The sequence below is a fragment of the Leptosomus discolor genome, chromosome 17 (assembly GCF_034619465.1).
Source record: "Leptosomus discolor isolate bLepDis1 chromosome 17, bLepDis1.hap2, whole genome shotgun sequence".
Classification (NCBI taxonomy): Eukaryota; Metazoa; Chordata; class Aves; order Leptosomiformes; family Leptosomidae; genus Leptosomus; species Leptosomus discolor.
This window is the reverse complement of record NC_141407.1, coordinates 16,820,204-16,848,008: the sequence shown is the minus strand read 5'-3', so window position 1 is coordinate 16,848,008 and position 27,805 is coordinate 16,820,204. Positions and strand designations below refer to the sequence as shown.

Sequence of the window (27,805 nt, the reverse complement as noted above, 5' to 3'; positions counted from 1 at the left end):
ACCACGCTGGCAGGACTGGGACTGCCGGGTGCAGACGTGCAGGAGGAAGGGCTCCGGGTGCAGACGTGCTCCTCCATGGGCCTGGAGATGCTGCTGTCCCTTGTCCCACCGCTGCTCACCTGGTGCCCCAGCCAAAAACCCCTGTGCCTGCCCATCCTCCTGTGTTTGTGCTTATGAGCTCTCCTTCCACCTACGCAAGGAGCTATTTTTAGCAGACACTAATCAAGTGTCAGTGCTGGCTCTGAGCGTGGCTTTCAAGCCGAGGGCTCATGCTTTTGCCGAGTGCTTGCAGGAACTCGGGCGTGTGTTTTTCTTTTAAATTTAGTCGAGAATTTATACAACATGCCGCAGAGCGGTAGCAGTTATTTCGGGCTCATCGCACCTGAGCCCACACTGAGTTATCACCAGGCGACTCTCCATTTCAGCAAGGGCCTGGCACAACAGCCCCCTCCCAGCTCCGCTCCCCGTGCTGCCTGCCTTGCCTAACCCCTCAGGAGCCGGCTCCGAGCCAGGGCTGCCCAGCCGAGGGGGAGGTTTGCTCCTCTTGGCCCGTTGATCTCCAGCACGCGGATGTGGCGTTGGGACTTTGAGTCATGCAGGAAAGGAAAATACTCTGCGTTCAGCCGCAGGGGTCACAGCCTCCCCTGAGTAAATCCACCCCGCGGGGCTGGCCAGCTCCCCTTCCCCTGAGGTTGCTCTGGCTAACAGAGGTCCTGAGGATCGTTACGAGACCTGCTCCTCCCCACGCCTTGAGCAGCTCTGATTCAGCAAGAGCAAGTTGGGGTGAGCTGTGTTTCGCTTCAGCTGCTGAACCGAAAACGGGGGCTTGGTGCTTCTTAAGCTAAAGCGTGACGTGACCCGAGCTGAACCTCAGCTCCCTCGCAGGCATGAAGAACTGTCTCTCCTCTGTACCAACCCTTGGATCTAGAGCATGGTATTTCCTCCCCCCGGTGCACGGCAGCAAGAGGAGGGAGCTGGGGAATGGGAATGGTGGGTTTTTCTCCTGCTCACAGCCCTGCTGCAGGCGGGAGACCTCGGTCTGAGGGGGGTTATCCTGTCCTGGCAGGGTGGTCTCTGTCCCTCCCAGCTCCCGTGAGGTGAAGGCTTCCTCCCTGCCTCGGCAGCACCAGACAGAGCAGGCACGTCCTGTAGCGCAGGCTCTCCCTGGGGTCTGAGGGCTTCAGTATTCACCAAAGAGAAACAACAACCACTTAACCAGCACGAAGACAGAGCCCTAAGAACCGCTCCACGGCTGCAGGGTCAGCCTGCTCCTCCACAGCAGGGTCTCGACCTCCCACCGCCGCTCGCGGCATCTCCCCTCCCAGGGCAGCAGTCCCGAAGGGTTGCAAATCCTTCTGGGCACCCATGGGAAGTGACAAAGAATGGCTCCATTCAAGAAAACCAGAGAAAAAATTTATTATTTTCCTTTATAAAATATCTCCAATAAGTTATATAGGCAAATATTTAAATTAAAATAAATTAACTCCGCTCTATGCTGGGACACGCGACTGTCCACAAAGTCAAACTAGGATTTGTGTTTCTTTGAAAAAATATGCCTTAGATCTCCAATGTAAGATTTGAAAAAAATATCTATGCTTGGTGAGGAGGAAGGAGAAATCTGCGATGGACAGAGGGGTTAAGGTGCGGTGCTGAAGCTGCCTGTTGCCAGTGGCATACCCACATCCAGCTAAGTGCTAAGAGCATCTTCATCGTCGCTCCAGTCAGGAGGAGCATCCGTCCCGAAGTACCGATCGCCGAAGTTCCCTGCGGGGAGAAAAAGAGAGAGGCAGTCATGGTGCAGCTCTGCAGGGAGCTCTAGGACCCGTCCTCCAGCCTGCCCTCGCCCCAGCAGACAAGGAAACAAAACCAGGTTTATCCGACAGCTCAAATAGCACCGAAAACTCGTGTGGCAGCAAAACTGGAGCAGCCTGGAGGCTGTTTTAGCACCCGGTGGCTGGGGTGTTTCCTGGCCCAGCGGGGGTGAGGACAGAAGAACACCGTGAGCTTGTTTTGGATGAGCTCGTTTAAGGTGGCACCTTAGGGCATGAGGCGGGCACGAGGCGGGCACAGGTCTGCTCCAGCTGTCCCAGCCCAGCTTCTCCATCTGGGGCCGGAGGAGGCTCACGGCACGTGGAACGGCTCCTGCTGCCGACGAGGCTACGGCTGCCCGACAGCGCTCAGAGCGCGACCCCAGCGCCCACGGGGCAGCGGGACCCAGGAAAGCCAGTGGGTGTCTGGGTAAAGTAAGGCCAGACAACCAGGGCTCCACCTCCTCCGGCGAGTGGGCCAGAAGCACCAAAAATCCTCAAGTTCATGCCTACCCAGATACTCACCGATGCCAGGGATTATCCGGAAGAGATCATTCACCTTCTTGTCCACAGCCGTGGTGATGATCTTCACGCGGGGGAAAGCGTAGGCGACTGAGTGGACGCCCATCTCCGCCATAAGCAGGGAGAGGAGGAAGATCTTGTCTTCTGGGACATCATGATCCTACAGGAAAGGCGGAGAGACAGCTCGGGGTAAGGGCACCTACGGCATGTTATGGCCCATGCCTCCAGGGAGCAGCTCTCTAAGCAACCCAGGGCCTTCCCGCAGCCGGTTTTAATCCTCCCCTCTCTGTGGCCACCTCGGGTTACCGGGCACAGGACCAAAAAGCCAACTAAACCCAGGCTGTTACGACCCAAGGAAGGGGTGACTTTGTCTTGTGCTCTCTCCCACGACACCCTCCTTCGCAAGGAGGAGCCGGTCTCAGCGCAAAGCCCCTCCACACGGCTGCGGCGCGTCCTTCGGGAGCGAACCGCCCGCCCTCCGTGCAGCACCCATCCTCCGTACCAGCAGCACCCGCACTGCCATCATGGCTGCTGCGCCCGTGGAGACCGTGCAGTCCATCAGGATGACGTGGTCTTCGCTGATGTCCTTCGGCAGCCGCAGGTAGTGGAGCTGGGCAAGGGCGGGAAGAGAGATCACCTTAGAGGTCGCAGGCTGAAGGCGAAGGGAGCATCCCGAGCTCTTTTCTGAGGCAGGTGAGGGATCTTCCGCGCGTCTCTACCTCTGGGACGCCAGCTGCCAGCCTGGAGCCAGGCGCTGGTGCAAACACTCGGGCAGCAAACCGGCCCCTGCGTGCACCAGCACGCTGGCAAAGCCCACTTGAGAAGCTTTCAGAGCACTCACCCCCCTGCCGAGACCGACTCTCGGGCGGCTGAAGAGCTCTCAGGAAATACCCGAGTCACCCCCGACATGCAGGCTAACGCCAGGAGATGCCCTCGGCAGCCCAAGGCACCCCCCGCCCCGGTTTTACCTCCGGCTCGCCCGTGTTGCAGTTGGTCTGGATGAGGATGGTCCCGATGCGGACGTCCTTGCACACCGCTCGCAGCGCCGGCTCCATGGTCTCGCCCGCTCGCAGGATGGACACGCCGGTGATCTGCCGCACGCAGCGAGGGGGGAACGGGAAGGCACGGTGTAGGAGCTGCCACCGCCCCAGTACGGCATGGGGCGGACTCTAATGAGCAACCCCCCCCTTCCAAGAGGGTTGTGCCGCTCCCAGTCCAGGCTGCCTCCCTCAACGGGAGGGCAACAGTGGCACAGGGACATTCCTGATGGCCACCGACCTGCCGCCTGTCCCGATGATACGTGTTGTATCATGCTCATGACAGCAGGCACCAAACCCAGGCCTGATGGAAGCCCCGAGAAGCCAGGGGTGTCCTTCCCTTGCATCCACAGGGCTTCCAGTGTAGCCCCACGGGGCAGGGTTGAGTAGTAGGATCCTTTCGCTTCCACTTACTTGCTTCCCGCTGTACGTCCTCCCTTCGTAGTCCTGTCCCTGAGGGGTCTGGACTGTGCAACTCTACAAAAACCACATGAGAAGCATTACCAGAGGCTCTGATGGGGCTCTCGGAGGAGCCCCGGTACCGGGGAGCCAGCCAGCTGCAGGCTGGTCTGGACCCTTGGGAACCGAGGCTGGACAGAGAGTTGTCACCCAGGGCCACACCACTGCTCCAGGGCCTGGGGAGCCCTTTTTAACATCTAGGAGGGAAGGGCTGATACATGGGGAAGGTTGGAGGAGCAGCACCAGGACTGTCCCATCTCTCTGGCAGCGAAGGGTTAGGAATCGGAGAGGAAAGACAGCGCCTGCCGCCCACCCTCCCAGCTCCAGCCCTGAACCCACCTGGAATGGGAGCAAGGAGAGGGCGTGCTCAATCAGCAACCGCATCAGCCTCTTGGAGTAGAAAATGAACTCGTCTCTGCTGGTCTCCTTGTTTCTGGAGGGGAGGGAAAGCCAAGGTGAGCTGCAGACCAAAACGTGCCCCGGGAGCTGCTGACAGAGGGCAGAGGCTGCGCGGAGGAAGGCGGCCCCTGCCCCGCTCTGGCTGTCAGCGACTCGGTTGCACGGGGCCCACCGGCTGAGGCTGGAATTGCGGTGGCAGTTAGAAGGTAAAAAGCAGAAAAATTATTGGGAAAACCACAGAGCGCTCACAGCACAGCTCTTCAACGCAGGGTCCCCCACTGCCTGCCCTGTCCCGTGTCCCTAAGCCGCAAGGACAGGGTGCCAGTGGGATTTGGGAGTCCAAAGCGAGCTGAGCCCACGGCAGCTGACAGCCAAGCCCCAGCCCACCCCAGGAGGCCGCGGCGGCGGGGGCTTTACCTGATGATGGTGTGCATGCCCCTCACCTGAGGGGTGCTCTTCAGCACGCTGAGGGTCTGAGGAAGGGGGTGGCACTGGTGGGCAGAGGCCAGGGCGGCCCTGAAAACCAAACACACGGTCAGAAGGTCTCGGAGCAAGGCTGCCCGAAGGCTGGTGCACAGCACACGGCCGGAGCCATCCTCCCAGATGTCATCTCACCCTGCAAAAGCACACCAAGGCCAGCCAGCCCAGCCGAACGAGCGGCCAGCCCTGCACGGTCCCCAGCGATGGCAAAGGGACCTGCTCCCACCAACGGGACAGGGAGCGGGTGGTCGGTGGAGCCCAAGGACCTGCCCTTCCTGCTGGGCAGCTGCCCCATGGTTGGCCCATCTTGGTTTCCACTGGCTGGGAAGAAAGTGGAAAATAAAACCAACGCCTTTTCCTGCTCAGGAGTCTTATCTGGTGGTGGATCCTGAACTCACGGGGTGAGGAGGAGCTGCCGTGGTTGTGTCTGTCCTACAAGTGCCAGGAAGGGGACAGGCAGCCAGGCCCACGGTGATGGCGCACGGCTCAACGCAGAGCCAGGTTGCAACAAGACCACTCCGGGGAGCGCCTGGCCCTTTCAGGGACAGTCAGATCGACTCCAAATTGGGAACAGCTTCAAGACTTTACGGCTGGACAGGACTGGCTTTGTGTGACTCATCTCCACATAACTAATAGCGCTGGGAGCTATTCTTGGATCAAGGGAACACCATTCATGGGGAAGCACACAATGGAGCCCCATTAGTCACCTCTCTCTTTGAGAGCAGCAGTAACGAGATGAAGGTCACATCTATTTGGCTCCCAAAAGGCTGGGCAGGGCGGACAAGCAACTTTGTCTGGGAGGAGGGCTGGGGTCCGAAAGCCACACGTCAGATCACACACGTGCCAGCGGCTGCATTCCGGTCAGAGAGATGTTGGGGAGGAGGAGGAGAGAGCAAACAAACGAAAGCACCAGGTGATTAAGGCTTCAAACCAAGCAGAAACCTGGATTGATTGCGCGCACACACACACACACACAGAGGCACACAAGCGGAGGAGAAGACAGAGAAGATGACTGGGTAGGAATGGAGGAGGGCAGAGCTAGATGACTTGAGGCCTCCACCCACATAGCCATCTCCTGGTCTTGGCCGACCAACACCAAACGAGACATTCCCAAGGCCTGTGGGTACTTAAGGGCTCCTTCTTGCTTTTGTCACCTCTGGTCCTGCGGAGCAGCAACGAGCCCCTACGCAGGGAACGCTCCTGAGAGCCGAGACAGCTCCCGGCCGTGCAGGGCGTAAGGGACGGGCTGTGCTCCCACCGCAGGCTCGCCCACCCCTGGCAGAGCCCGGCTGGGTTGGGGCCAAGCCTGGGGCGCTCCCACTGCCCGCAGACCCCACCGCCTGTTTGGGACGAGCAGCCCTCAAGGTCCCAGACGTGCCGTCAGCGAAGCGAGCTCACTCTGTTAGTCACGGCAACTCGGGTTAGCTGCTTTTGGAGACGCTCCCGTGCCGGGGCTGGGCTGCCGGCATCACCCAGCAGCTCTGGCAGCACCCAGCAGCTCTGGCAGCACCCAGCAGCTCTGAGACCCGCCCCCCCCCCTCAGCCACCCCCGCCTCTCCTTCCTCCTGCCAGCCTTGGTTTGGGGACAGATGCTTGGGGGGCGCAGCCCTGCCTAAACCCCTCCTGGCCCCAGGGATGCAGCCCCACACGGCGGGTGAGGACCAGAGCCCTGCCTTTGGCAGAGGCCGGTGCCTGCGCAGGGGCTGCCTGCTTGCCTGCTGCTCGGGGAGGGGGCAGAGATCAGCCCCCACCCCAACACAGAGCCACACACCCCCTCACGGCCCCGGCTGGGTTTCCCAAGGTGACAAACGGCTGTCACCCAAACCAGAGGAGCTGTAGGGGCTGTCTCCCACCCACCACAGCCCACCCGGGGGCACAGGGCTGAGTTGGCCATGGGCACCTCTCCCCTCCGTCACCGTCAGGTCCATGTCAAAGCATCCAGAGGGATGGGCAGCCCCTCTCCTGCCGTGGTCTCTGTGGGGCTGCAGGCGAGATGCGGTGTGACCCGGCTCCTGCTCCAACCTCCGAGAGCGGCCCCGTGTCCCTGGGAACACCTCCCCTGCACCCCGAGCTGTCAACAGGCCCCTGGGGAACGCTGTCAGCGGTTTGTCACCGAGCTTTCCGCACCTTCGCCCGAAACTCGCGCAGGGGCTGCTGCTCAGTGTCGGGGATGGGGAGGTCTGGATGCAACCCTGCTCCGGCCCCTGTCCCTGACAGCCCAGGGAAGCTGCTTAGTGCTGGGGGGGGGGGGGTCCCCACGGTGTTTTCTGGGGGAATAGCTGCAAGTCCCACTTTTGGGGTTAGGATAAAGATGCTTTCTCAAGTCCCTCCACCCCAGTTTGGTCCACACAGCCCCAGCAAAGCAGCAGGACCCTGTGAAGCGCCTGCCCGGAGACCCCCAGCCTGGGTTAGTAAGGCGGCTCGCGCTGCACAGCCCTCGCCCCCCCCATTCCCCGGCATTAGTGTCACAACCAAAACACTGCCGTTAGCGTTTGTCTCCTCACATATCCCAGCGCAGCTTCCTCTGGTCACCAGGTGGGAGGGATGTTCAGGGGAGACAAGACAGGAAACACGAGAGTTTAAGAGGAGAGGGACAAACGTAACATGAAACAAAGGAAAAAGGACTGTCATTAGTCAAAGGGGGGGAAAAAAAGCCCTAATTGATCTATGGCTCTTGGACCTGCCATCGCCGTACAGACCCCAGCGCTCCTCCCGTGGTGACCAAGTCATGTCACGGCTGCTCTCACCGCCCCGGAGTCACGGCAGGGACAGGGTCCCATCTCCGTCCCACCACAACACCAGCTGCAGCTCTCGGAGCCCCGAGGGAAATGCCCAGCCCTCGCCCAGGGCTCTGCTGCAAGCCCGCCGCAAGCGCAGGCGCTCAAGGCCGAGCTCGCAAAACCTCCATCCAACCTGCCCCGCGCCCAAGCAAACTCCTTGTGGGCTGACAGGGCCGCCCGCCTCCTGGCACGCTGGAGAGATGATCTGCTCGAGCCTCGGAGAGCCTGGAAAGCCGAGAGAACGTGGGGAGAAACCTGCTCTGAACTGAACATCCCCGCCCGCCGGGAAGACCTGCCTTCTCTTGAATTCACCCCGACCTGCCCTGGGTTCACCATCCCTGGGAGAGGGGCTGGAGGCAGAGAGAAGCGCTCAGCCTCTCCGGCAGCTGCCCCGCTCCGGCCGCGTCACCTGCGGTGAAACCCCTCGCCCAGCCCTGCCGGGAGGGACGGAGGGAGCGGGTCTCTGCCACCACAGCCTGCCTGCGAGAGCAATGCTTCCTGTCCCTCCCCCTGCCAGGCAGGACCGCGACGGAAAATTCAGGTGGGCAGCCATGAGCACGTCAAGAAAACATCTCACTTTTTGGAAACTTATTTTTTTCCCCTCAGAACAAAAGCTTTAAAGGAAAAAAAAAATAAAAAAAAAAAAAAAAAAAAAGAAGAAAGAAAAGAAAGAAAGAGAGAGAAAGGGGTGACCATCTCTCAGGAAGGCTTCAGGGAACATCCTCGGCTCTTTGTTGAGCATGCTATCAAGCAGGAAGCAGACAAGAGACATCCAGCTACAAAGGAGCTAATGCAGTCAAGGCATTTCAAACACGTACAGCGGCTGGCTTTCACGGCTGACATTTCAAACAAGGGCTATTAAACTGCGCCACGGGTTGATATTTAAAGACACAATTGGCAAAGGGCATGCCAAGCTGATCGAGACCTCGGGGGGGGGGGTGGGGAATATTGATTGGCGAGGGGAATTGGGCTGAAAAGAGCACTGGCTCCGAGAGCCGGGCTGGTGGCCGAAATGGTGCGGCGGAAGGGATGGAGAACGGGCTCGGCTGAGGGCACCGTGCCTCGGCAGGCATGGCATCGCCGGTTCGGCTCCTGCTGCTGGGCTCCAGGAGAAATACTCACCTGGGAGCGCCTGTACGTCATTACGCCTCCGGCACACGTATGGTTAAACATGTGGGAAGCTGCCCAAGAAATATCCCAACTGCGAGGACGCTGAGGTCTGACCTGCGCTCCGAGGGAATAGAGGAAAGCACCGATGCTCCTCAGCAGCCACGGGAGGAGAACAGAGCTTGCAGGTCCAGGGAATGGCACCGCTTTCTTTAAACTTCTCAGAATTCAGCCATTTGATCAGCTGAGAGTTGGGAAGAGGCACCCCCTGCCCGCCCCCGTCACCCTCCGGGTCAGGAGAGGCAGCCCAGGGCCAGGCTGGAGCACGGGGAGCAGCGAAGGACCTTGGTCTGGGGCCAGAGCTAAGGATCCAGGTTTTATTCTACCAGCCACTAAGGCCCCGCTGCGCCCCCACGGCTGCCAAAAGGCGGTGGCATCAAGACACCGACCGTGACATTGCGATGAAGCCGTTCAAGACAAGAGGACAGGGAGTTGTTTTAGGTGAAAAGCCCTGGTTTTGCCAAGCGCACCTCGCTGGACGCACGGCTCTCCATCCACTTCGCTCCTCCGGCAGAGCCGCAGCGGAGCGGAGGGGAAACCGCAGCTGCAGGAAAAGCACCGGGACCCCTGGAGTGGAAACCGTTCGGGTTTTTTTTTGTTTGCAGGAAATTTATTCCAGACTTTCTGGCAAAGGCATAAACAGAAACCACGAGCCTTAAACAGAACATAAACGTGTCTGTGGCTGTGCTTATCACGGAGTTATTTCTGGGGGTCAGAGGTACCTTTCCAAACTTGCTATCATAAAACTACTCATACTGTCTTGACGTACGATTAAATACTTGATTTCTAATGTGCACAAAAAGATCACCTGCACTGAGTGCCACTTTGATTAAAGAGCAGAATCACTGGGAAGAAAGGGAATTTTATACATGTGTGTGTATATATATACACACACACACGGCCACCATACAGACACACCGACACACGCACTAATCTACTCTCGAATGTTATTCCTGCAATGTTTTAAAGCAACAGACGTCTCTCCACGCTAAAGAGCACCTTCCCACCTGGACCTCCAGATGCACAGGGAAGCTTACACTGTCTGTATGGAAATGTCAGGCCCCATGGTGTTAAACAAGCACAAACAGGAAGAAAATAAAAGTCTACGAAACGAATGGCTTAAGCAGAAATAACTAAAGCCAAGTCTTTTTCCTGTTCATCTGAAGTATTTTAAAAGCTTGTCGTACGCCAAATGTAAATTTTAGGGCCACCTGAGCTAAGTGTCTCCATGCAACGATGGAGATCTAAATGGAAACCCACCTGCAGGAACTCACGCCCTCTGCTTCCTGCAAAGGTACCTGGAACCTCGGCTGGTGCCTGGTGGAACCAAGAGAGCGAAAGCCCCACCTGGATCCACACGCTGAGAGGTTAAGCAAACCAATGGACACTTGACAGCACCCACCTGCAGCCACTGAGAAATCAGAAATCCTGCTGGATTAGGGCACGAGGATTTCCTTAGTCCCAGGGAGCTGCTGTTGGTCTTTAGGTACTGCGGGAAGGCGGGTGCCTCTCGCCACGCCGGAGCTGCTACGCTCCTTCCCAGCGCCATCAGGCTTGTGGCCGAGAGCCTCTGCACGTGGCGAGGGAGCCGGGGCTCCTGCCACCCTCGAGTCGCTTTGGTTAATCTAATAATTGATGTTTAATGATATTTAATCATCAGGGTTGGAGAGCGGCTCTGAACAACCGTTCATCTTAGAGGATGAAGAAGGGAAATCAAAGAGAACCCCAAAGCCTCCCCTCTTGCAGAGACCGGAGGTCCCCAGCTAACAAACCTGGCCCTGCTTCAGCTTCAGGGGTCTGCGGTCAAGCTGGTGGTACCCTCGTGGGATGAATACATCCCTGGGGGGGCAGCCCTGTCCCTCGTGGTCCCAAAGCCAAGGACAAGGCGGCCAAGGGCACGAGGCCGTGCGCTGTGCGAGCTGTCGGTCCCGACCGCAGGGCAGGGTTAGGCCAAGCAGTGCCTGGCATTGGAAATGCCTCGGGCTGCACAGACAGGACAGAGTGAGGGGCTCTTACCTGACACTGAGTTCACGCTGCGGCAGCAACACAAAGACACAATGCAACCGGTATTAAGCATTGTCAACACCAGGGTCGTTTCAAGATAAAAGAAAAGGAAAAATAGGAATATTTTCCTGCATTCACATGTAGCCTTTTCCCCTTCTTCCCCTCCCCAGGTAAATGAAAGCCTCCCCTCCCCACGGCAAAAGCCAACCCCTCGCCTGGCTTGCAGCATCCAGCCACGAGCTTTCCTGGCCAGATCCCAGGGGCTGCGAGGAACAGCCCTTTCCCTCCTCCTGGCCTGCGCCCCGCGGCTGCGAGCCCTCCTCAGCCCGGCGCTAGCGATGATGCCGGGCTCTGATCCTTGCTCCTGTGACCGAGGGTTTAGAAACCAACTTCCCGACGTGCCAGAGCTCAGCGTTGTAAAAGCCGGGCAGCCAGAAAGCTCCACCTGCAGCCCTGCGGAGAGCGGGGTGCCCCGGGAGCGGGGAACCTGCCCAGATGCCTTTGCATCGGGGCGGTCCCTCCCGAGCGGGCGCGGGAGGCACGATGCTGTCGCCTGCCGGCTCGCCTCCAGGGGCCGAGCGGCTCCTGCCCTCTGGGAGCTCAGAAAGGCCTGGGGGAAGCGAGCCCTTTCCTTTCAGGCGCAGCCATCTCCAGGTCACGCTCCTTCCACCTCCCGGGACATCGCTCTGAGCATCTCCACAGCTTAAACATCAACGCTACGAACGTGGCTGTGCCGCTCGGGGAACAGCAACACACAACAGCGTCATCTGACCGAAGGGTCCCAGGCTCAAACCACTGGCCAGGGCTGGCCCAGGACACACAAAAGACTTGCTAAAGGCAGGGACGGAGCATGTGTCTGGATCGGGGCTCAGGCTGGGTGTCAGACACGACAAGACTTTGGGTTTGGAAACCCGTGGGCTGCGCCCAACGTAGAGGTGGACAAGTGGGCTCTTGACTGGAAAGACTGCGCAGCGGTGTCTGCAAGGGGAGGGGAAAGAGAAGCCAGAGCCAGAATGACAAAGTATTGTGGGGTCTGGGGCGATGCTGGCCCCGGGAGGGCTGCAGGCAGGGAGGACACATCCCTCAGACCACTCGAGGACAAGTGGTTTGTCCCCAGAGGGCTGGCTCTCCCAGGGAGGGAAGGAAGCTGCTGCTGGACCACAGCTCGCAGAGGAGCCTTGCACTAACGAGAGCGCAGGGACGAGGCGGTCTCCTTCGCTGAAATGGAGGGAGCAGGGCTGGGAGGAATTCACGGGGACAGCCCCGACCCGCCTGGAGCACGGAGGGGAGCCAGGCCACGTCCACCTCGGCACCCAGAGCACAGCTCCCTGCAATGCCACCACTGCGCAGGCAAGGCTGACCCTGCTGTTAACACCCAGGGGACCAGGCAGCTCTCACCTCTTCCAGCTGGCTGTGGACGTGCTGAACGATCAGGTCGATGGCCACCGTGTTTCCACTCCCTGGAGTGAACCAAAAGCAGAAGAGAGACAGCCTGGTCAGGACCAGAGTGCTGGCAGCGCCTGAAAAATGTTTCTTCCCCAAGCTCCCCACGATGTTAAAAAAACCACCATACCTCAAACATCCCTCCCCTAGCAAAGCATCACCCAGCAGGAGACATTTCTGCTGTCAGTAAATTCTTATTTACTAATCCATTATTGAATATCCACCTCTAGCTTTGAAATCTCTAAGCTGCAGGAGCTGGTAGGGCAGGAGACTGGTTGAGGGAAAAGCTCAGCCTTTCCCCTAGGAACCTGCTTTCGGGCAGTGTTTGGAGACACTCAATGGGAGGGACCACTTTGGCATAGGAGGGCCACTCTTCCGTCCTCCCCAGCGGTGGGACTGGCCAGCAGAGCCGAGGGCAGAGGGACGGGGGGTCTCTCAGGTCCCGCTCAGGACTGAGCCACGCAGCAGCCCTGAGCAGGTACCTCGGGGGACGACGATGTCGGCCAGCCGCATGGTGGGCTGGATGTACTGGTCGAAGGCGGGCTTGACAAACTTGTTGTACTGCTTGATGACACCCTCGATGTCACGGCCACGCTCGCTGATGTCCCTGCGCAGGCGACGCACCAAGCGGATGTCCGAGTCCGTGTCCACAAATATCTTCAGGTCAAGGAGCTGAAATGAGAGGGGAAGGAACAAACCCCACCGGGTGAGGTGGGTCCCTCGAATCGACCTTCTCCACCAGCCACAAGCAGAAGGCTGAGCCCTCTGCGCAGCGCACCGCCAGTTTAACAGCGCTCGGCTCAGCTCTGCTCCGCCCTGGAGGCAGCTTTGCTTCTGCAGCCCCTGACCTCGAACCCGGCTGGCCGTGCAGATGCTCCAGCGAGTCCCTTGCTCCCACCTGCCCCTTACTCTCACACTCCCTGAGACCTGTCCTGCTCCAAACCCTATTTCCACTCGAAGCAGCTCCGACGCTTTGGCTGGATGTTATTCAAGAGCGAGGAGGAGAAGTTAATGCCCACGACAGGGACCAACAGGCTTAAGCCAGGAGCGTTGGCTTGTTCGTGCTGGAAGGGCGCCAAGCACAGCAGGTCAGCTCATGACACTGCCCTGAACTGGAGAGACAAGAGCCGGGATGCTCAGAGGAAACTCCTGGGGGACTTACCCAGCTGTCCACTGGAGGTCATCCTTGCTCCAGGAAAAGTCCAACCCAGCTCTCTTGGCAGGGAAGGAAAGTTTCTAGCCTGAGCTTGGCTAAGTTGGTGCACGGCTCGCTCCCTCCTACAGCATTTTCCATGTATCCAAATAATTCCCGAGAAAGCCTGAAGTGCTGGATGAGTCCACCCTCGGAACACCAAGCATTGCGCCGTACAAGTACAGCAGACCGTGCAAGCTGCCGCACGCCGCGCGGAGGTGGGCTATCCCTAGTGGTATTTATGCACCACCACCGCCAGGGACCACCTCACCACTCGGCTCCCAGTTCCTGGGAGATCAAGACCTCTCCTGAAACGCCTGACCTCTGCCGGGGGCTCTTCCCCTGCCAGAGTCGAGGCTTATTTCTCCTGCGCAGTGAGGTGTCGCAGCAGCGGGGGTAACCTGGAAGAGAAGGTCATCTCCCTGCTGCTGAACCTCAGGAGAAAGCAGGCTCCCACCATCTCCCCCCAGCTGGCTGTGGGCTGGAGGGCTGGTTTGTAGGGGTGATGCTGAAGCCCTGCAGGAGGACGGGGTCCCATCCAGCGGTGCGCAGCGGCCCCGGGGCACCTGGGACTCTCTTTGTGCTGTGACAGGAGGCTGCAGAAAAGGGAGCTGCAGCCCTTGCGCCTGTCGGGCTTCCCCAGAACCGATCCTAAACCCTTCCTCACCTTCAGGAGCTCCTTGTCGGCGAACGCCATGATGCCTTCAAAGATAATCACGTTGGCGCCATAGAGGGTTTTCTGTGGAGGCAAAATGGCTGTGGTTAGACACACGGAGGCCTCATTCCGGGGAATCCACTCTGGGCTGTCGGTGGCTGCGACAGCTCGGCCGAAAAACACGCCCTGCACCAGCCGCAGAGCAGAGTCTGACCACAAAAGGCAGAAGCCGGGCGGGGGGTCCAATGGGCACCCCTTTCTCCTGTCTTAGCAGCCTCCCCCACCTTGTCCCACCTTCCTCCTCAGTGTCTCATACCCATTCCTTCTTCCGGCTGTGGGTGGTGAAGTCGTAGATGGGGATCTTCACGCTCTTGCCTTGCTTCAGCTTCTTCAGGGTGGCGATGATGAGGTCAAAGTCAAAGGCATCGGGGTGGTCAAAGTTGAAGTCGTTGCTGGCTGCCTGCTCCTGCTGCTGCTTGGTCAACACCTGCCCGCAGAGAAGAGGCTGCAGTCCCCACCAGCGGCCTTCCCTCCCCACCGCCGTGCCCACCAACCTCGCCCCCTGCCCCAGGAACCATCTGAAGGGGAAACCACGAGGCTGCCACTAAATCCACACCGCGTTTCCCCATCAGGGCGTTACGCCAAGGGCCATCCACGGCGGCCCAAGGAGCCTGGCCAGGATGATGCGCAGCCTCACCTTGTAGAAGGAGTCCATGGACAGCAGAACCACCCAAGGGACATCAAGAGCCTCAATGATCATGGTGGCCACCGTGGTCTTCCCAGAGGCGCTGCCTCCTCCCAGGCCTGCCAGGGAAAAGGGGATGAAGCCACCAGCCCCGCAGTCTGCCTTTCCAACCGCCGGCTAGAGCCCAGGTCCTGCTCTGTGGCACTAAGCTGGAGGAACCTCCGAAGAGGGAGGTCGATAGGCACTACAGGAGAGGATTATCCTTGGAAATGTCAAGTGGTACGTACTACAACTGCCAGCAACAGCAAGAGCTGGGAAACCCTTCGTTAGGTGGTTGTGTAACCAGGGGAGAGCTGGCATCAGAACCAGCCTAGACTAAATCCCTGGGAACTCGTGACAACCCAGGCAACAACAGTTGAGGGAACAACAAGCAAAGACTGTGGTCAGCCCAGTGCCTGCTATAATCCATCACCCCCATCTGCCAGCTCTCAGCCCCTGCCCAATCCTACGGCTCACCCAGTCAACGCTGGACTGAACCATGGGGACTCTCACGGCTCCTGCTCGGGCTGAGCAGCTCACAGCCTGGAGCCTGGAGCCAACCTCAAGTTTCCAAGGAAGTTGTGGGGCAGGAATCCGACCAAGATCTCCTGGAGAGCCACTGGGCAGGCAGGGCCAACGCTGCCCGTGCTAGCCTGCCCCGGCTGAAGCGCAGAGGGGGGACAGAGCCCGGGCACGTGTCGCCTTCGCCTACCTATCACAAAGGCCTCTTTGGACTGTGTCCCGTGCTCATTGTACCACGGTGGCCGGCCAGCTGTGTAGATGGTCCTCTTGCTGGTCCGCAGCAGGGGTGGCTCAGACTTGCACTGGCTAGTGGTCCGCTTTCGGGGTGGCTTGGTGGAGCCCACCGCGGGGTACAGCCGGTCCAAGGATTCGGCACTGCTGTTGCTGGAGATGGAGAGAGGAAGGAGCTCGGTTACCGGTGGTGGGGAAGGACCCGCCTTCCCGGTGTGTGGGAGCGGGGTCTCCGGGGGCATCCCACGCTGGACGGGTGAGGGATGCCATGGAAGAGGGCGAGAGGCAACCACAGCCCTGCTGCAGCACCACCAGCACCCACGCCTCTGCCAGCCCAGGCCACGGCCAACACCAGGAATTCTCACACCTGGAAGAGTGGTGTGGCTGTGGCTAATAGTGTTAGTAGTAGGGCCCAGGAGTTTAGGTAAGAGGTGTTTAGGTGTTCAATGATGAGGTCTTTTGAGTAGAATCCGGCTAGGAATGGGGTGCCTATCAGGGCGAGGCTTCCGATGGTTAGGCAAGAGGTAGTTGTTGGGAGGATCTTTTGGAGGCCTCCTATTTTTCGGATGTTTGTTCTCCGTTGAGGCTGTGGATGATTGATCCGGAGCACAGGAATAGTATGGCTTTGAAGAAGGCATGGGTTGAGATGTGGAGAAAGGCTAGTTGTGGGAGGTTTAGTCCGATAGCTACTATTATTAATCCTAGTTGGCTTGATGTGGAGAAGCACAAGCCTGGGGAACATCTACGTGAAATAACCCCCCCAGTGAGCTCTCAAAAGCACCAAGGGGGGTTATTACCTGTCCTGAGGCAATAACCTGTCCCGATGTGCTGAGGGACCCTTCTGGGGGATGGAAGCCAAACACACGGGTTACAGCTCGACCGGCCTCACACCCCCCCCCCCCCACACAATCCCTCTCCCCACGCTGAGTGCTCCACTCCCACCCAAACCTCTAGTTCTCCCACTCTTTAGTCCTGAAACCCCTGGGAACAAGCCTGTGAGCTGGCCAGAGCCGGGGCTGCCAAGCCGTTCACATCTGCGTTGTTCACATCTGCTTTACCGAGCGTGGCCGGAGCCCCGGAGCTGCTAAATGCCTCTCTCTTATCTCCCCTCCTGCCTCCTCCCTGGGGAGGGAGAGGAACAGACCACCCTCCGGAGCCCTTTTGAGCTTGGCAGCGGGAGAGCAGCGGCTGGGAGGCGAGAAGTGGCCTCTGGCCAGCCGATAAGCTGCAGCCGCGCTGCCCGGCCAGCACGGCGATGGCGAGGATTATTTATACCAGCTCCCGCTCCTCCCCGCTCGCTGTTTTGCTGCCTCTGGAGGGACGGCTCCTCCCTGCGAGAAGGTGCAAAGGGCTCTCCCTGCTCACGCTTGCTCCTCTCCCAACCCGTCACCGGGCTGGAAACGAAACCTCTGCAAGGTCAGGGAGCTCCAAACGCTCCAAACCCGGCACCGTTTGGTCCAGCCCAGCCGAGCCGGAGGGGCTTTGCTGCCTCTCTGTTATTTTTTGCTCTTGAAAGGGCTTAAACCGCAGGGCTTTACAGATTTTGGTTCGATTTTAAGCTGTTTTGGTATGAAGATTAATTCCCTTCCCTCCCCCAGCTCTTTTTTTAGAACAATTTTAGATAAAAGATCAAAATTTGAGACCGGCCATCTGTGCGTAAAGCGACCTGGCAAACCCCCCCTGAGCACGGCGGGATCCACCCCCGGCACATCCATCCCTACCCCCCCGCACCGGCACATCCCGGCGGAGCGGGCAAGGGGACGGCGCTGCGCCCGGCTTTGCTGAACCCCTGCCGCCGCTCCTGATCCCGCACCAGGACATCTCACACCGACGCCGACCCTACAAGGGGGCACCCACCGAGTCCCCACCGTAAGAGCCTGAAGCCACCAACGTCCCTTCCATGAGCCCATCGGCACGCACGGCCAGCATCGAGCACCGCCGGCCTCTGGCTCACCCAGGAGCTGTAAAACACCCCAAGCATCGCTTTTAAAAAGCAACGAGAGGAGGTGAGACCCGCTGGGAAAGCCGTCTGGGGTTTCTCTCAGTGAAGACGAATGAAAAAGATGGCTCCTTCCACCAGAGAGGCAGGAGGAGCAAATCCAGACGGGGTATTTCGGTCTCCTCTCCCACCAGCGACGCTGCAGCAGCAATTAGCCACCGTGCGCTATTCCCAGAGCGGCGCTGACATCAGCCGACGATGCCGGTGCATAAACAAAGCCATTTTGGCTTGATAAAATCAAGAGATGACAAAGACACAGTTGTTTACCAGAAAATAAAACGGCTCCTTTCATCTGCGTCCCAGCCCCTCTCCTGGGACTGCGGTTACTCAGGAGCCGTGCCGCCGAGGGCCGCTCGGCCGGTTTTCCTCCGGGGATGCCCACCGAGATGTCAGGCGAGCGTTTCGGGATGCTCTGCTCTTTGGCGTTCAGGCAGCACCCAAGCTCTCCTGCGCCAACCTCGGCCCGCAGGCACCGCGGCCGACACCGCGACCCGCGCGCTGCGATGGTGACCGGGGCCGCGATTCCCGAAGAGGCTCCCGAGTGGGGCAAACCTCTGGATTTTGGAGCTGGAGCCCAAGCGAGAGGCTGAGCCCTGCAAGGTCTGCTACCGGCGCTTTCCCTCAGCGCCAACATCACCCAGGTCCTGGCAGGGACACGGAGGTTGGCACCCCGACAGCTCCGGCTGTGCCACGATTACAGGCTGCGGCAGAGCTGACACCCCGCTTCCCCGTGTCCCAGCCCTCTGCTCCCCGAGGTGCCCGCAGCACCCCAAGGGTGCTGGCACACAGGGGACCCACCCAGCAGCTCCACGCTTGGGGGCATCGCTGCGGGACACAGGGACACGTGTGAGAAGAGCAGCCGTCCTCCCCCCGCACGCCTGGGGCTGCTCTTCCAGCACCTTCATCCCGTTCCAAGAGCCGGCCTGCTTTGCCTTTTCTCAGCCAGATACTTCAGGACTTCCACCTAAGTTCGGTTTTGATCGACACCTATCGATACCGTCTGTATCTACACCAGAGGCAGATATTCTCTACCTCTTAAATCAACGTTTCCCGTGGTTTATCTGAGATAAGTGGGGCCGCAGGGAAGGCTATGGGACTGCCCTGGAGTTCTGCAAAGGTCACGCACTTTCTCCTAATGTTACACGTCAAGTTTTGTAGATGTTTTCTGCAGCTCCCTTTGCCAGGAAGGGGCTCCCCTCCCCTCCAGAGGAACGGCTGATCCCAGCCATCGCGCAGCCATCTCGCTCGGCCATTTCTTCCAATGACTTTTTAAAAACTCCCTGCGGCAGCGACAAAGCCCATGTAACGCCCCTACCCGCAAGGCAAAGCCCCCAGAGGAAGGGGACTCTATTTATAGCTGAGGTTAATGCCGCTCCTGTCACCAAAGGATGGTCCTTGTCCCGCGCAGACCCTCCCCAGCCCTCCCAAGCAGAGCGTACCCCTTGGGTTTCAGCGGCACGACGCCATACCAAGGCACATAGGAAGGGAAACGTCGCCCAGGGCGTGGTAAATCTTCTCCTACAAAGCTTTCCTGGAGGACTCAGCTGCCACCGGCGCTCTGCAGACTGTCCCCAGCTTTTGGGGACGCTTCGCCTTCCCTGTAACCGGTCCAGCCTCGCTGGAGTCTGCCCGCACGCCAGGAGGGAGCCCAACCCTGCAGAGATGCCCGGTGGTGGGGTCTGCTCCCCAAAAGGGCTCTCCAGCCCTGCTGACGCCCTGCCACAAACGAAGGAGGCGTTTTGCTCCTGCTGACCCCAAGTGGGGATTTACTGGGGTGAGAGGGGCACCCCTCTGCCTTCCCCACTGCTGCTCCCACCCCTCTGCCCGCCGTGCTAAGCATCCCGCCGCCCTCCGAGCCCCCTGACCGTCCCGGATCCGTGCTGGGCGGCGAGGGGAAAGGCAGCCGTTCCCATCAGCTCCCGCAGCCAGCAAGGAAAACTGGCAAAACCCCAAACCTGAGCTTGTGAGCAAAGGGGAGAGCTCGTCCTCGGCACCCCGTAGCCAACCCAACCAAGCGCTCAGCCCTCCGAATCCCCCCGCCGAGTCCCCGGCAGCCTGCCGAGCGGCGCCGGGCTGGAGCTTCATCCCCTGTCCCGTGGGAAGCTGATCTTTCCCCCAGCTGCTCCCTGCGCTTTCACAGCCGGCTGGGAGCCGGGGACCCGGATCACCCAGGGTTTGCTCCAGCAAGAAGGGACTGAAAGCGAATAGGTGAAGAAAAAAAAGTAAAAACCCCCCCAAAGCCAAAGGAAAACAAGGAACTCACCCGCCATCCGGGCCGAGCGCCCAGCAGCCCGAGATGCGGACGCTGGAGAAGGCCGGGGGACTGCTCATCTCCACCCGCAGCAGGAGGTGATGCCGGGCAGAGGGTGTCACCCCCCGTCCCTGCCCGCGCTTCGGCTCCTGTCCCCCAACCCCCCGGCGCTACCGTGGCGAGGGGGCGGCCGTGCCAGCGGGGCAAAGCTCGGCGCGAGGAGCCATGCACGGGAGTGTGCTCCGGCGTGGGGACCGCGGGCTCCCAAGGGGCGGGGGCGACGCGGACACCCCCTGCCCAGCAGATCTGGGGGGGCTCAGGACTGGAAGATGGAGGAAGGAGGAAAGAGCGGTGCTGGGGGAGTGTCTTTTGCTGGGAGCTGTGGAGCGGTCAGCGCGCCTAAGAGGATAGCTTAACCTAGAGATTACGTTCATTACCTGATATTAATAGCACTGGCTTGATTAAAGAAAAAGCAGGGGGGGGGTGAAGTGACACCTCCCCTCACCGCCCCCGGCACAGGCAATAAACACTGCCCCCCCCCCCCCCCCCGCGCCTCTTCTCCCTGGGAGCGGGGCTCGCTCGGCCGCCTCGGACGGTGGGGGCTCGCCGGGGAGGGCAGCTCGGTCGCCCACCCGGTAAGTGCGCGGCCGCGGGCACCGGTGAGCTCCCGGTGAGCTCCTGGCATCGGTGGGGAGGAGGTTATGGGGGGGGTGGGGTGGGGGGTGGGCAGGAGGCGACGGTGCCAGGGCAGGGGGTACGCAGCCAGCACCCCGCTTCCAGCCGATGGAGCTGGCTGGGGCTGGGGTACTGCTGGCCATGCCGGGGCTGGCGGTGCAGGATCTGTCCCCCTTCCCGTAGCTCCCAGAGGTGGGAGGTCTGGCTGCGAGCCCCCCACCCTGGGGAAGAGCTGCCCCTCACCGTCCCCTCGGCCCCGGAGTAAACAAGTGGGTGAAACTCAACACTCCGGGCTAAGAATAACGTCCCGCTTGGCTGCCCGGGCCCTGCAATCTGCTCCCTCAGCCTTCCCCCTGCCAGCTGCCCCTTGCACAGCCCCCCCCCCCCCGGCCCCGGCCATTTCGGCTCCTCTCCCAGTGCCAGCCTCCCCAGGGAGGGCAGGGAGCCCGGGCACCCAGCGCCCAGCGGCTCTTGGGGGAAGCTGAGCAGGAGCTGAAGGGCAGGACGGCCAGCAAGGGGTGGGAGATGGCCGGGCGCCGCGGCAGAAGGGGTCCCGGGTGGCCCTGGAGCACAGGGGCTGGGGCAGAGCAGCACCCACCGCGCAGCACTGGGCGCTGAGAAAGGGGGGGGAGGTGGCGGAGGTGCCACCAAAACGCCGGGCAGGCAGCGGCGGGCAGGGCAGTCACCGAATGAGCCCCCCCCCGGCACGGCGAGACGAGGTGCTGGGCTTCGGCACAACCCCCCTGCGAGGGGGCACGGGGATGCTCCCCCCACGCTTAGCAGGGCTGAACGTCTGGAGATGGGGTCAGAGACGGGGAGAAGACCCCTTCCTCCTCCTCCCCGAAGCACCGGGGCTATTCCCGAGGCGGGGGACACACGCTGCACCCCGGTGTCCTGAGCAACCCCCCCGCTGAACATGGGGGGCACCGGGCACGGCCACACCGGCTGCCTCCTGCTCCCGTCCAGCAACAGGACCCGCAGAGAAGACCATCACCCCGAAACACGTCTCGATGACTACAGCGCTGCTGGAAACCAGGGACAAGGGACTGGTCCCCAAACGGGGGCTGCGGGAGGAGCGGGATGGGGACGGGAGGGCTTCAGAGGGAACCTGGCCCCAGCTCCCCCCGCGGCTGCCGCCCCAGCGAAGCCAGCGATGATCAAAGGAACTTCTCCCGCCCTGTGATTTCAGCACGGACTCCCCTTTCTCTGTAAAAGCTCTTTGAGAAGTTTAAAAATAAAATCCTCTTCCGCAGCAATTTCTATTCTTTCTCATTAAAGAAGCGAAAAAAAAGAAAAGGGACAAGGAACCGGGCGGTGAGGAGCCCTCGCCCTCGCCAAGGCCCCATTGTCCCTTATCGCACGCTCCCCGGTGCCTTTTTTTCCTGCCTTTGTTGAACGCGCCCAAGCGACGGGAGCGGCTCTCCCACGCCTCATCCCAGGTGGGACGGGAATCGCCCGCACCGGCTCCGAACCCCGGCAGCGACCCAGCCTTCCTCCCGGCACACGCTCCTCCGCCAGTCGCCTCCCTTCCTGGTTTCTGAGCCCTTGCGTAGCCCGAAACTCCTGGATTTTGGACTTTTGCACCTTCTAGATGGTTTGTAAGCACAGAGCCCTCCTCTGTAACGGCATCCTCCAGGAGCTGGACTTAAAATCGGGAAAAATGACAGACCCTGCGCAGGCTGGGGTCCCCTTCTCCTTCCAGCTGCTTGGTGGGGTGTCCTTGGGATTTGGGGACAGAATTGGACGTGGCTTTTCCTGGTGTGGTCACCGTAACCCAAATACCATCACTGGATCCGTGTCAAAGCTCAGGACACGCCAGACCCACAGCGGAGGGGTCGCTCTCCCAGCACCCACCCCTGCGAGCAGCACCCGTGGGTGTGGGGAGGCCAAACCTGCTTCCCTCCATCTTTGAGTGTGGGCTTTGCTGGGCCCGACCCACGCAGGCCGGGCCTGAGCTGGGCCTTTCGTGTCCTACGGCATCGTAAAGTCAAGCCAAAAGCGGTTGCATTGCGACAGGCCGGTGCAAAACCCTGGGGTCCCACACCAGGAACCCGCCCCGTCCAGGGAGCAGGGTGAGATGGGGCTGGGTCCCACCACCCTGCGAGTGAGCCAGGCCAGAGGATGAGTTTTGTTCAGGGAGTGCACCAGGAAAGGCTTCGGGAAGGCCTAAGAGTTGGGATGGAGGAACCCGCCCATGGGATGGAGGAACCTGCCCCTGGGATAGAGGAACCTGCCCCAACGGATGGAGGAACCCAGCCATGGGATGGAGGAAGCTGCCCATAGGATAGAGGAACCTACTCAAGGGATGGAGTGACCTGCCCAAGGGATGAAGGAACTTGCCCAAGGATGCATCCAACAGATGGAGGAACCCAGCCATGCGATGGAAGAACCTACCCAAGGAAGAACCCGGCCATAGGATGGAGGAACCTGCCCAAGGGATGGGAGGATGAGTGCAACAAATGGAAGAACCCAGCCATGGGATGGAGGAACCTACCCAAGGAATGGAGGGACCTGCTCAAGGGATGAAGGAACTTGCCCAAGGATGCGACCAATGGATGAAGCAACCCAGCCATGGGATGGAGGAACCTGCCCAAGGGACGGAGAAACCTACTCAAAGGATGGCGGGACCCCCCTGCCACCCCGATGCCAGTGCCTCCAGGGATGCCGAGACGCTGCCGGGCAGCCCTGCCGTGCCGTGCCCATGCCGTGCCCCTCCTGCAAACCCGCCGAACATCACACCCGCTCTTCCCCAGCTCTGCCCTGGCCAGAGCCACCCCGGAGCGGGCCGGGGCATCCCCAGGCAGCTCAGCCCACGCACGCTCTCCTCCAGCTCCGCTGAGGACGCCGATTCCTCACGACAAGAGGCCAAACATCCCCCTCTTCAACCCCGATTATCTCGCTCCGCGCTGGACGGGGCTCGGTTATCCAACCCGGTTCCTCACCCACCGCCTCGCCGGTGCTGCTCGGGGCAGCTCCTTCCTCCCCTGCTCATCCTCATCCTCCCCGCCGCTGACTCACAGGAAGGGCAAAGGCAACGCCGGGTCCGTATTTAAGTGCCGAAACACACCGGCTGGTTTGGCGCTGACTCGGGCGGTGCCAGGGTCGGTTGGGGGTGGCGGTGCCGTACAACCAGCGACTCTCGTGTCCCTGTCACCAGGTTTGTCTCCGCTCTGGTGATACTCCAGAGCCAATTCCTGGGTGTTTGGTGTTTGGGAGCGGTTGTGCTTCTCGGCGCTTGAGGATTGTGGTGAAAAAGGGAGTGGAAAACCTGAATTGGGGGGGGAAAAAAAAAAAAACCCAAACCCGGGTGGAAAACAAGGAGAAAAACTGAAGGGCGGGGGGGGGGGGATATCGCCGAAACTCATCCCACGTTGGGTTTTTTTTTGGTAGTAAATTTGCAGGTTTTCCCGCTCTGCCAGCACCTTGCGCTCGCTGGCGCATGTGCCAGCTGTAGCGTGCTAGTGAGGTCAAAAGAAAAGAAAAAAACGAGGAAAAAAAATGGGAAAAAAAAAAACCAAAACATCAAAACAAAGTGGAAACCCCCCCCCCCCCCCCCGAAACGAATAAGGCCAGTTTGGGGGGAAAAGAGTGGATAAACGATGGCGTTGCTCGGTGGGCTGGGAAAAAGGCAAAGGGGTAGGGGGGTGGGGGGGGGTTTTTGGGGGGAAAGGGGGTCAAAACAAAAAAAAAAAAAGGGGAAGGAGGGATGAGAGCGGGGAGGGCCCAGTCGCGGAAGAGGCATCGTGGGACGGCACCGGCATCGCAACGCCCCGGAGCCGCCGGGACCGGCGGCTCCGGGGCGTTGCGATGCCGGTGCCGTCGCTTGGAGGGGGGGGTGGGGGGGTGGGGGGGGTGTTTTAAGGGAAAAACCGGAGGATTCTTACCTGTCGTGTGGCTCCTCCGGAGCCCCCTCGGCCACCGGGGCCGCGGCCATGGTGCTGCCGGGGAAGAGGCGGGAGCGGGCGGGGAGCCGGGCGGGGGGCGGTGCTGCCGCGGGGCTCCCCGGGACTTGTAGTGCGGGGCTGGGGGGGGGGGGGGGGGGGGGGGGGGGTAAGGGGTAGGGGGGTGGTTTGGGGGGTCGATGGGTGGTGGGGGAGGGTGAGTGGGTGGGGGGGGGTGTCAATGGGTGCTGGGGGGGGGCAAGTGGGTGGTTTGGGGGGGCAGGTGGGTGGTTTGGGGGGTTGATGGGTGGTGTGAAGGGTAAGTGGGTGGTGTGGGGGGGGGTAAGTGGGTGGTTTGGGGGGGTAAGTGGGTGGTTTGGGGGGGTAGGTGGGTGTTTTGGAGGGTAAATGGGTGCTGTGGGGGGCAAGTGGGTGGTGGGGGGGGGGCAAGTGGGTGGTTTGGGGGGTCGATGGGTGGGGGGGGGGTAAGTGGGTGGTTTGGGGGGTTGATGGGTGGTGTGGGAGGGTAAGTGGGTGGTGTGGGGGGGCAGATGGGTGGTTTGGGGGGTTGATGGGTGGTGTGGGAGGGTAAGTGGGTGGTGTGGGGGGGCAGATGGGTGGTTTGGGGGGGTTGATGGGTGGTGTGGGAGGGTAAGTGGGTGGTGTGGGGGGGCAGATGGGTGGTTTGGGGGGTTGATGGGTGGTTTGGGGGGTTGATGAGTGGTGTGGAGGGTAAGTGGGTGGTGTGTGGGGGGGTAAGTGGGTGGTTTGGGGGGTCAATGGGTGCCGTGGGGGTCAAGTGGGTGGTTTGGGGGGGCAGATGGGTGGTTTGGGGGGTTGATGGGTGGTGTGGGAGGGTAAGTGGGTGGTTTGGGGGGTAAATGGGTGCTGTGGGGGGCAAGTGGGTGGGGGGGGGGGGCAAGTGGGTGGTTGGGGGGGGTAGGTGGGTGGTTTGGGGGGCTGATGGGTGGTGTGGAGGGTAAGTGGGTAGTGTGGGGGGGTAAGTGGGTGGTTTGGGGGGTAAATGGGTGCTGGGGGGGGCAAGTGGGTGGTGTGGGGGGGCAAGTGGGTGGTTTGGGGGGGTAAGTGGGTGGTTTGGAGGGTAAATGGGTGCTGTGGGGGGCAAGTGGGTGGTTTGGGGGGGCAGATGGGTGGTTTGGGGTTTGATGGGTGGTGTGGAGGGTAAGTGGGTGGTGTGGGGGGGTAAGTGGGTGGTTTGGGGGGTAAATGGGTGCTGCGGGGGGCAGGTGGGTGGTTTGGGCATGGGTGGGTGCTGTGGGGGGCAGGTGGGGGCTGTGGGGGGCAAGTGGGTGGTTTGGGGGGCAGGTGGGTGGTTTGGGGGGTTAATGGGTGCTGGGGGGGGGGGGGCTCATAGTGGCGCTGTGGGCACAGGTGGGTGCTGGGGGGGCAGCTGTGCAGGAGCGCCCATGCCCGAGCAGCTGAGGGGTGCAACACACAGCACCCCCCCCTGCCACCAGCCCCCCGCAGCTGCCAGCAGAACCGGGTGGCCCCGGGCTCTGATAAGGTGAGAGCTGGGAGCACCCTCCTTGCACCTGGGGTCCCCCGGGGCTGGGGATCGCGGTGCCGCGTGTTTCGGGGGGGTCCCCCATCACTGTCTGTCGGGAAACGCAGGGTTAACGGTCAGCAACGGGGAGATTGGCCTAAATCTGGTGTTTGTTTGGGTTCGGTGCCAAAAATGACATGAGGAAGAGGATTCGTTCCCACGCTGGGGTGACCGGGGGGGGTGTCCCAAGTCCCACAGAGCCCCCCGGGGAGCAGAGGTCCCGTTCTGGATGCGGCCCCTGGTGCTGGGAGACGCTGGGTGCTGCTAACGGGAGAGCGGGCGGATCGGGGGCAGCTTTTGGGGGGGGCATTTTTGGGCACCTCCTGGCACTGGGCACTGCCAGCTGCGTGGGGCAGTGCCACCAGTCCTCACCCCGGCTCCCCCCACCCTGGTTTTGGGGGCACCGCTGGGATGAAGACCACGCGCTCCATCCCCGTCCCGGGGGGGGTTTCCTCGGCCACCACCAGCCGCCCCCGGAGGAAGGACAAACCCAGGGGATCCCGCATCAAACTCTCCGACCGAACTGCAAAATAACGATGATCATAGTAATAATAAAAAATCAATAAACATTTATTCGATACAGCTGTTTTTAATACATACAGTACATCGAGTTACCCCTCCGCGGTGCTCGGCGGCGCGGCTGTTAAGAGCTGCTGTTACAGTACTCTCCAACTGAGGATTTGTCAATGATTAACAAAAGAACAGATCGTCACAAATCGGGAGTTTATTATAAGATAGTTTACTGTTAAAACAATTTTATTTTTTGCAAATAAACACTTTTTAATATATATATTTATATATTTATATATATGGTTACAAGTGATAAATTGAAAATTCTTTTTTTTTTTTTTTTTTCTTTTTTTTCCGTTTTCTTTTTTTTTTTCCCCAAAATACACTTATGCACTAATAACTGGCATCGACGAGAAACATTCGGATATGCCGTGGGATGGGTGTCACGAGGAGAGAAAGAAAAGAACAAAACGCTCCCAACGCTCACGGGCGCGGGCGACGCTCCGGGCCGGGGCAGCTCCACCGCGGCCGCACTCGGCCCCTCGCCGCCCGCCCGGGGGTGCCCGCGCCGCGTGGCACGGTCGACCCCACCGTGTGCCCTCTCGGTGCCGAGGGTTTCCCGCGCCGCGTGGCACAGCCGACCCCGCCGCGTGCCCTCTCGGTGCCGAGGGTTTCCCGCGCCGCGTGGCACAGCCGACCCCGCCGCGTGCCCTCTCGGTGACGAGGGGTTTCCCGCGCCGCGTGGCACAGCTGACCCCGCCGCGCGCCCTCTCGGTGCCGAGGGTTTCCCACCCGTCGCAGCCCCCCGCGATCGACGCTCTCCGGGAAGGCGAGGTTCCCCCGCAGGGGTCGCAGCCCGCCCGTCCCCGACCCCACGGAGGTTTAGCCCTTTCCTCGGGGACGTGGGCGACGGGACGGGGGGGTCTCTGCAGCGGTGGGGGCGCAGGAGCCGGGGGGCCGCAGTGTCACGGTCCCCAGGGTGCTCAGAGGCACCTACGTTCACTGCAGGTGACTCCCCGCCGCCGCAGGGGACGACCCGGTGGCTCAGGCCCCTGCCCAGCGCACAGAGGGCAGGGGGGTGCCAGGCCCGGGGGGTCCCCAACCCCCAAGGGGAGAGGATGCGCTCGTCCCCCATCTTGCGAGTTTCTCCCCTCCCCGGGGCTGCTGCCTCGCCGGGAGCACCCGAGCGGGCGCAATCCAACCGGCACAACCCGCCGGGCTCCGGCGATGCCACCGCGGCTCGTCCCCGCCAGGTCGTGTGTGCCACGGGGTGGGCAGCTGCCGGAATTCCCGGTACCGCTCCGGAGCCTTCCCTGGACAAGCAGGAGACTAAAAGATGTCTCATGGAGAAGGCGGTGGCAGGAGAACATATTCCTCTCTGAGTGATAACGAGTGGGGGAAAAATACCTTTTAAGGGGGGGAAAAAAAAAAAAGACCCTGAAGATTTCACTTTCTCATAAAAATTTCCACGTGACCAAGGCGCTGCTGTCACCGGGGCCGTG

At 60.7% G+C, this 27,805-nt stretch overlaps 1 protein-coding gene across 4 annotated transcripts; it reads right to left on the bottom strand.

The window, feature by feature from the left end:
- Nucleotides 1-1,407: 1,407 nt before the first annotated feature.
- Nucleotides 1,408-24,282, bottom strand: UCKL1 (uridine-cytidine kinase 1 like 1). 4 transcript variants are annotated; one of them, XM_086474581.1, is made up of 15 exons: nucleotides 24,233-24,282; nucleotides 15,383-15,576; nucleotides 14,644-14,750; nucleotides 14,263-14,433; nucleotides 13,959-14,030; nucleotides 12,582-12,771; nucleotides 12,055-12,116; nucleotides 10,669-10,685; nucleotides 4,643-4,741; nucleotides 4,166-4,259; nucleotides 3,782-3,844; nucleotides 3,299-3,421; nucleotides 2,833-2,940; nucleotides 2,334-2,490; nucleotides 1,408-1,764 (listed from the first exon to the last, which is right to left on the bottom strand). In XM_086474581.1, exons 1-15 carry the CDS (start codon nucleotides 24,280-24,282, stop codon nucleotides 1,688-1,690), a joined length of 1,584 nt encoding a protein of 527 aa, XP_086330707.1. In that variant the 3' UTR covers nucleotides 1,408-1,687. The 4 variants fall into 4 exon arrangements, with proteins under 4 accessions (XP_086330707.1, XP_086330709.1, XP_086330708.1 ...); XM_086474583.1 differs by lacking the exon at nucleotides 10,669-10,685 and adding an exon at nucleotides 7,210-7,229; XM_086474582.1 differs by lacking the exon at nucleotides 24,233-24,282 and adding an exon at nucleotides 19,686-19,753.
- Between the last annotated feature and the right edge of the window lie 3,523 nt (nucleotides 24,283-27,805).

Excerpts from the sequence above, each read along its gene's own strand:
- UCKL1 (XM_086474584.1), bottom strand. The coding sequence starts at position 19,753 with ATGAGCAGTCCCCCGGCCTTCTCCAGCGTCCGCATCTCGGGCTGCTGG. Across the intron at positions 14,434-14,643 it reads CCATGGACTCCTTCTACAAG|GTGTTGACCAAGCAGCAGCA; the intron begins GTGAGGCTGCGC and ends CTCTGCGGGCAG. Across the intron at positions 7,230-12,054 it reads TCCACAGCCAGCTGGAAGAG|AGGAAGCTGCGCTGGGATAT; the intron begins GTGAGAGCTGCC and ends CCTGGTGACCAG.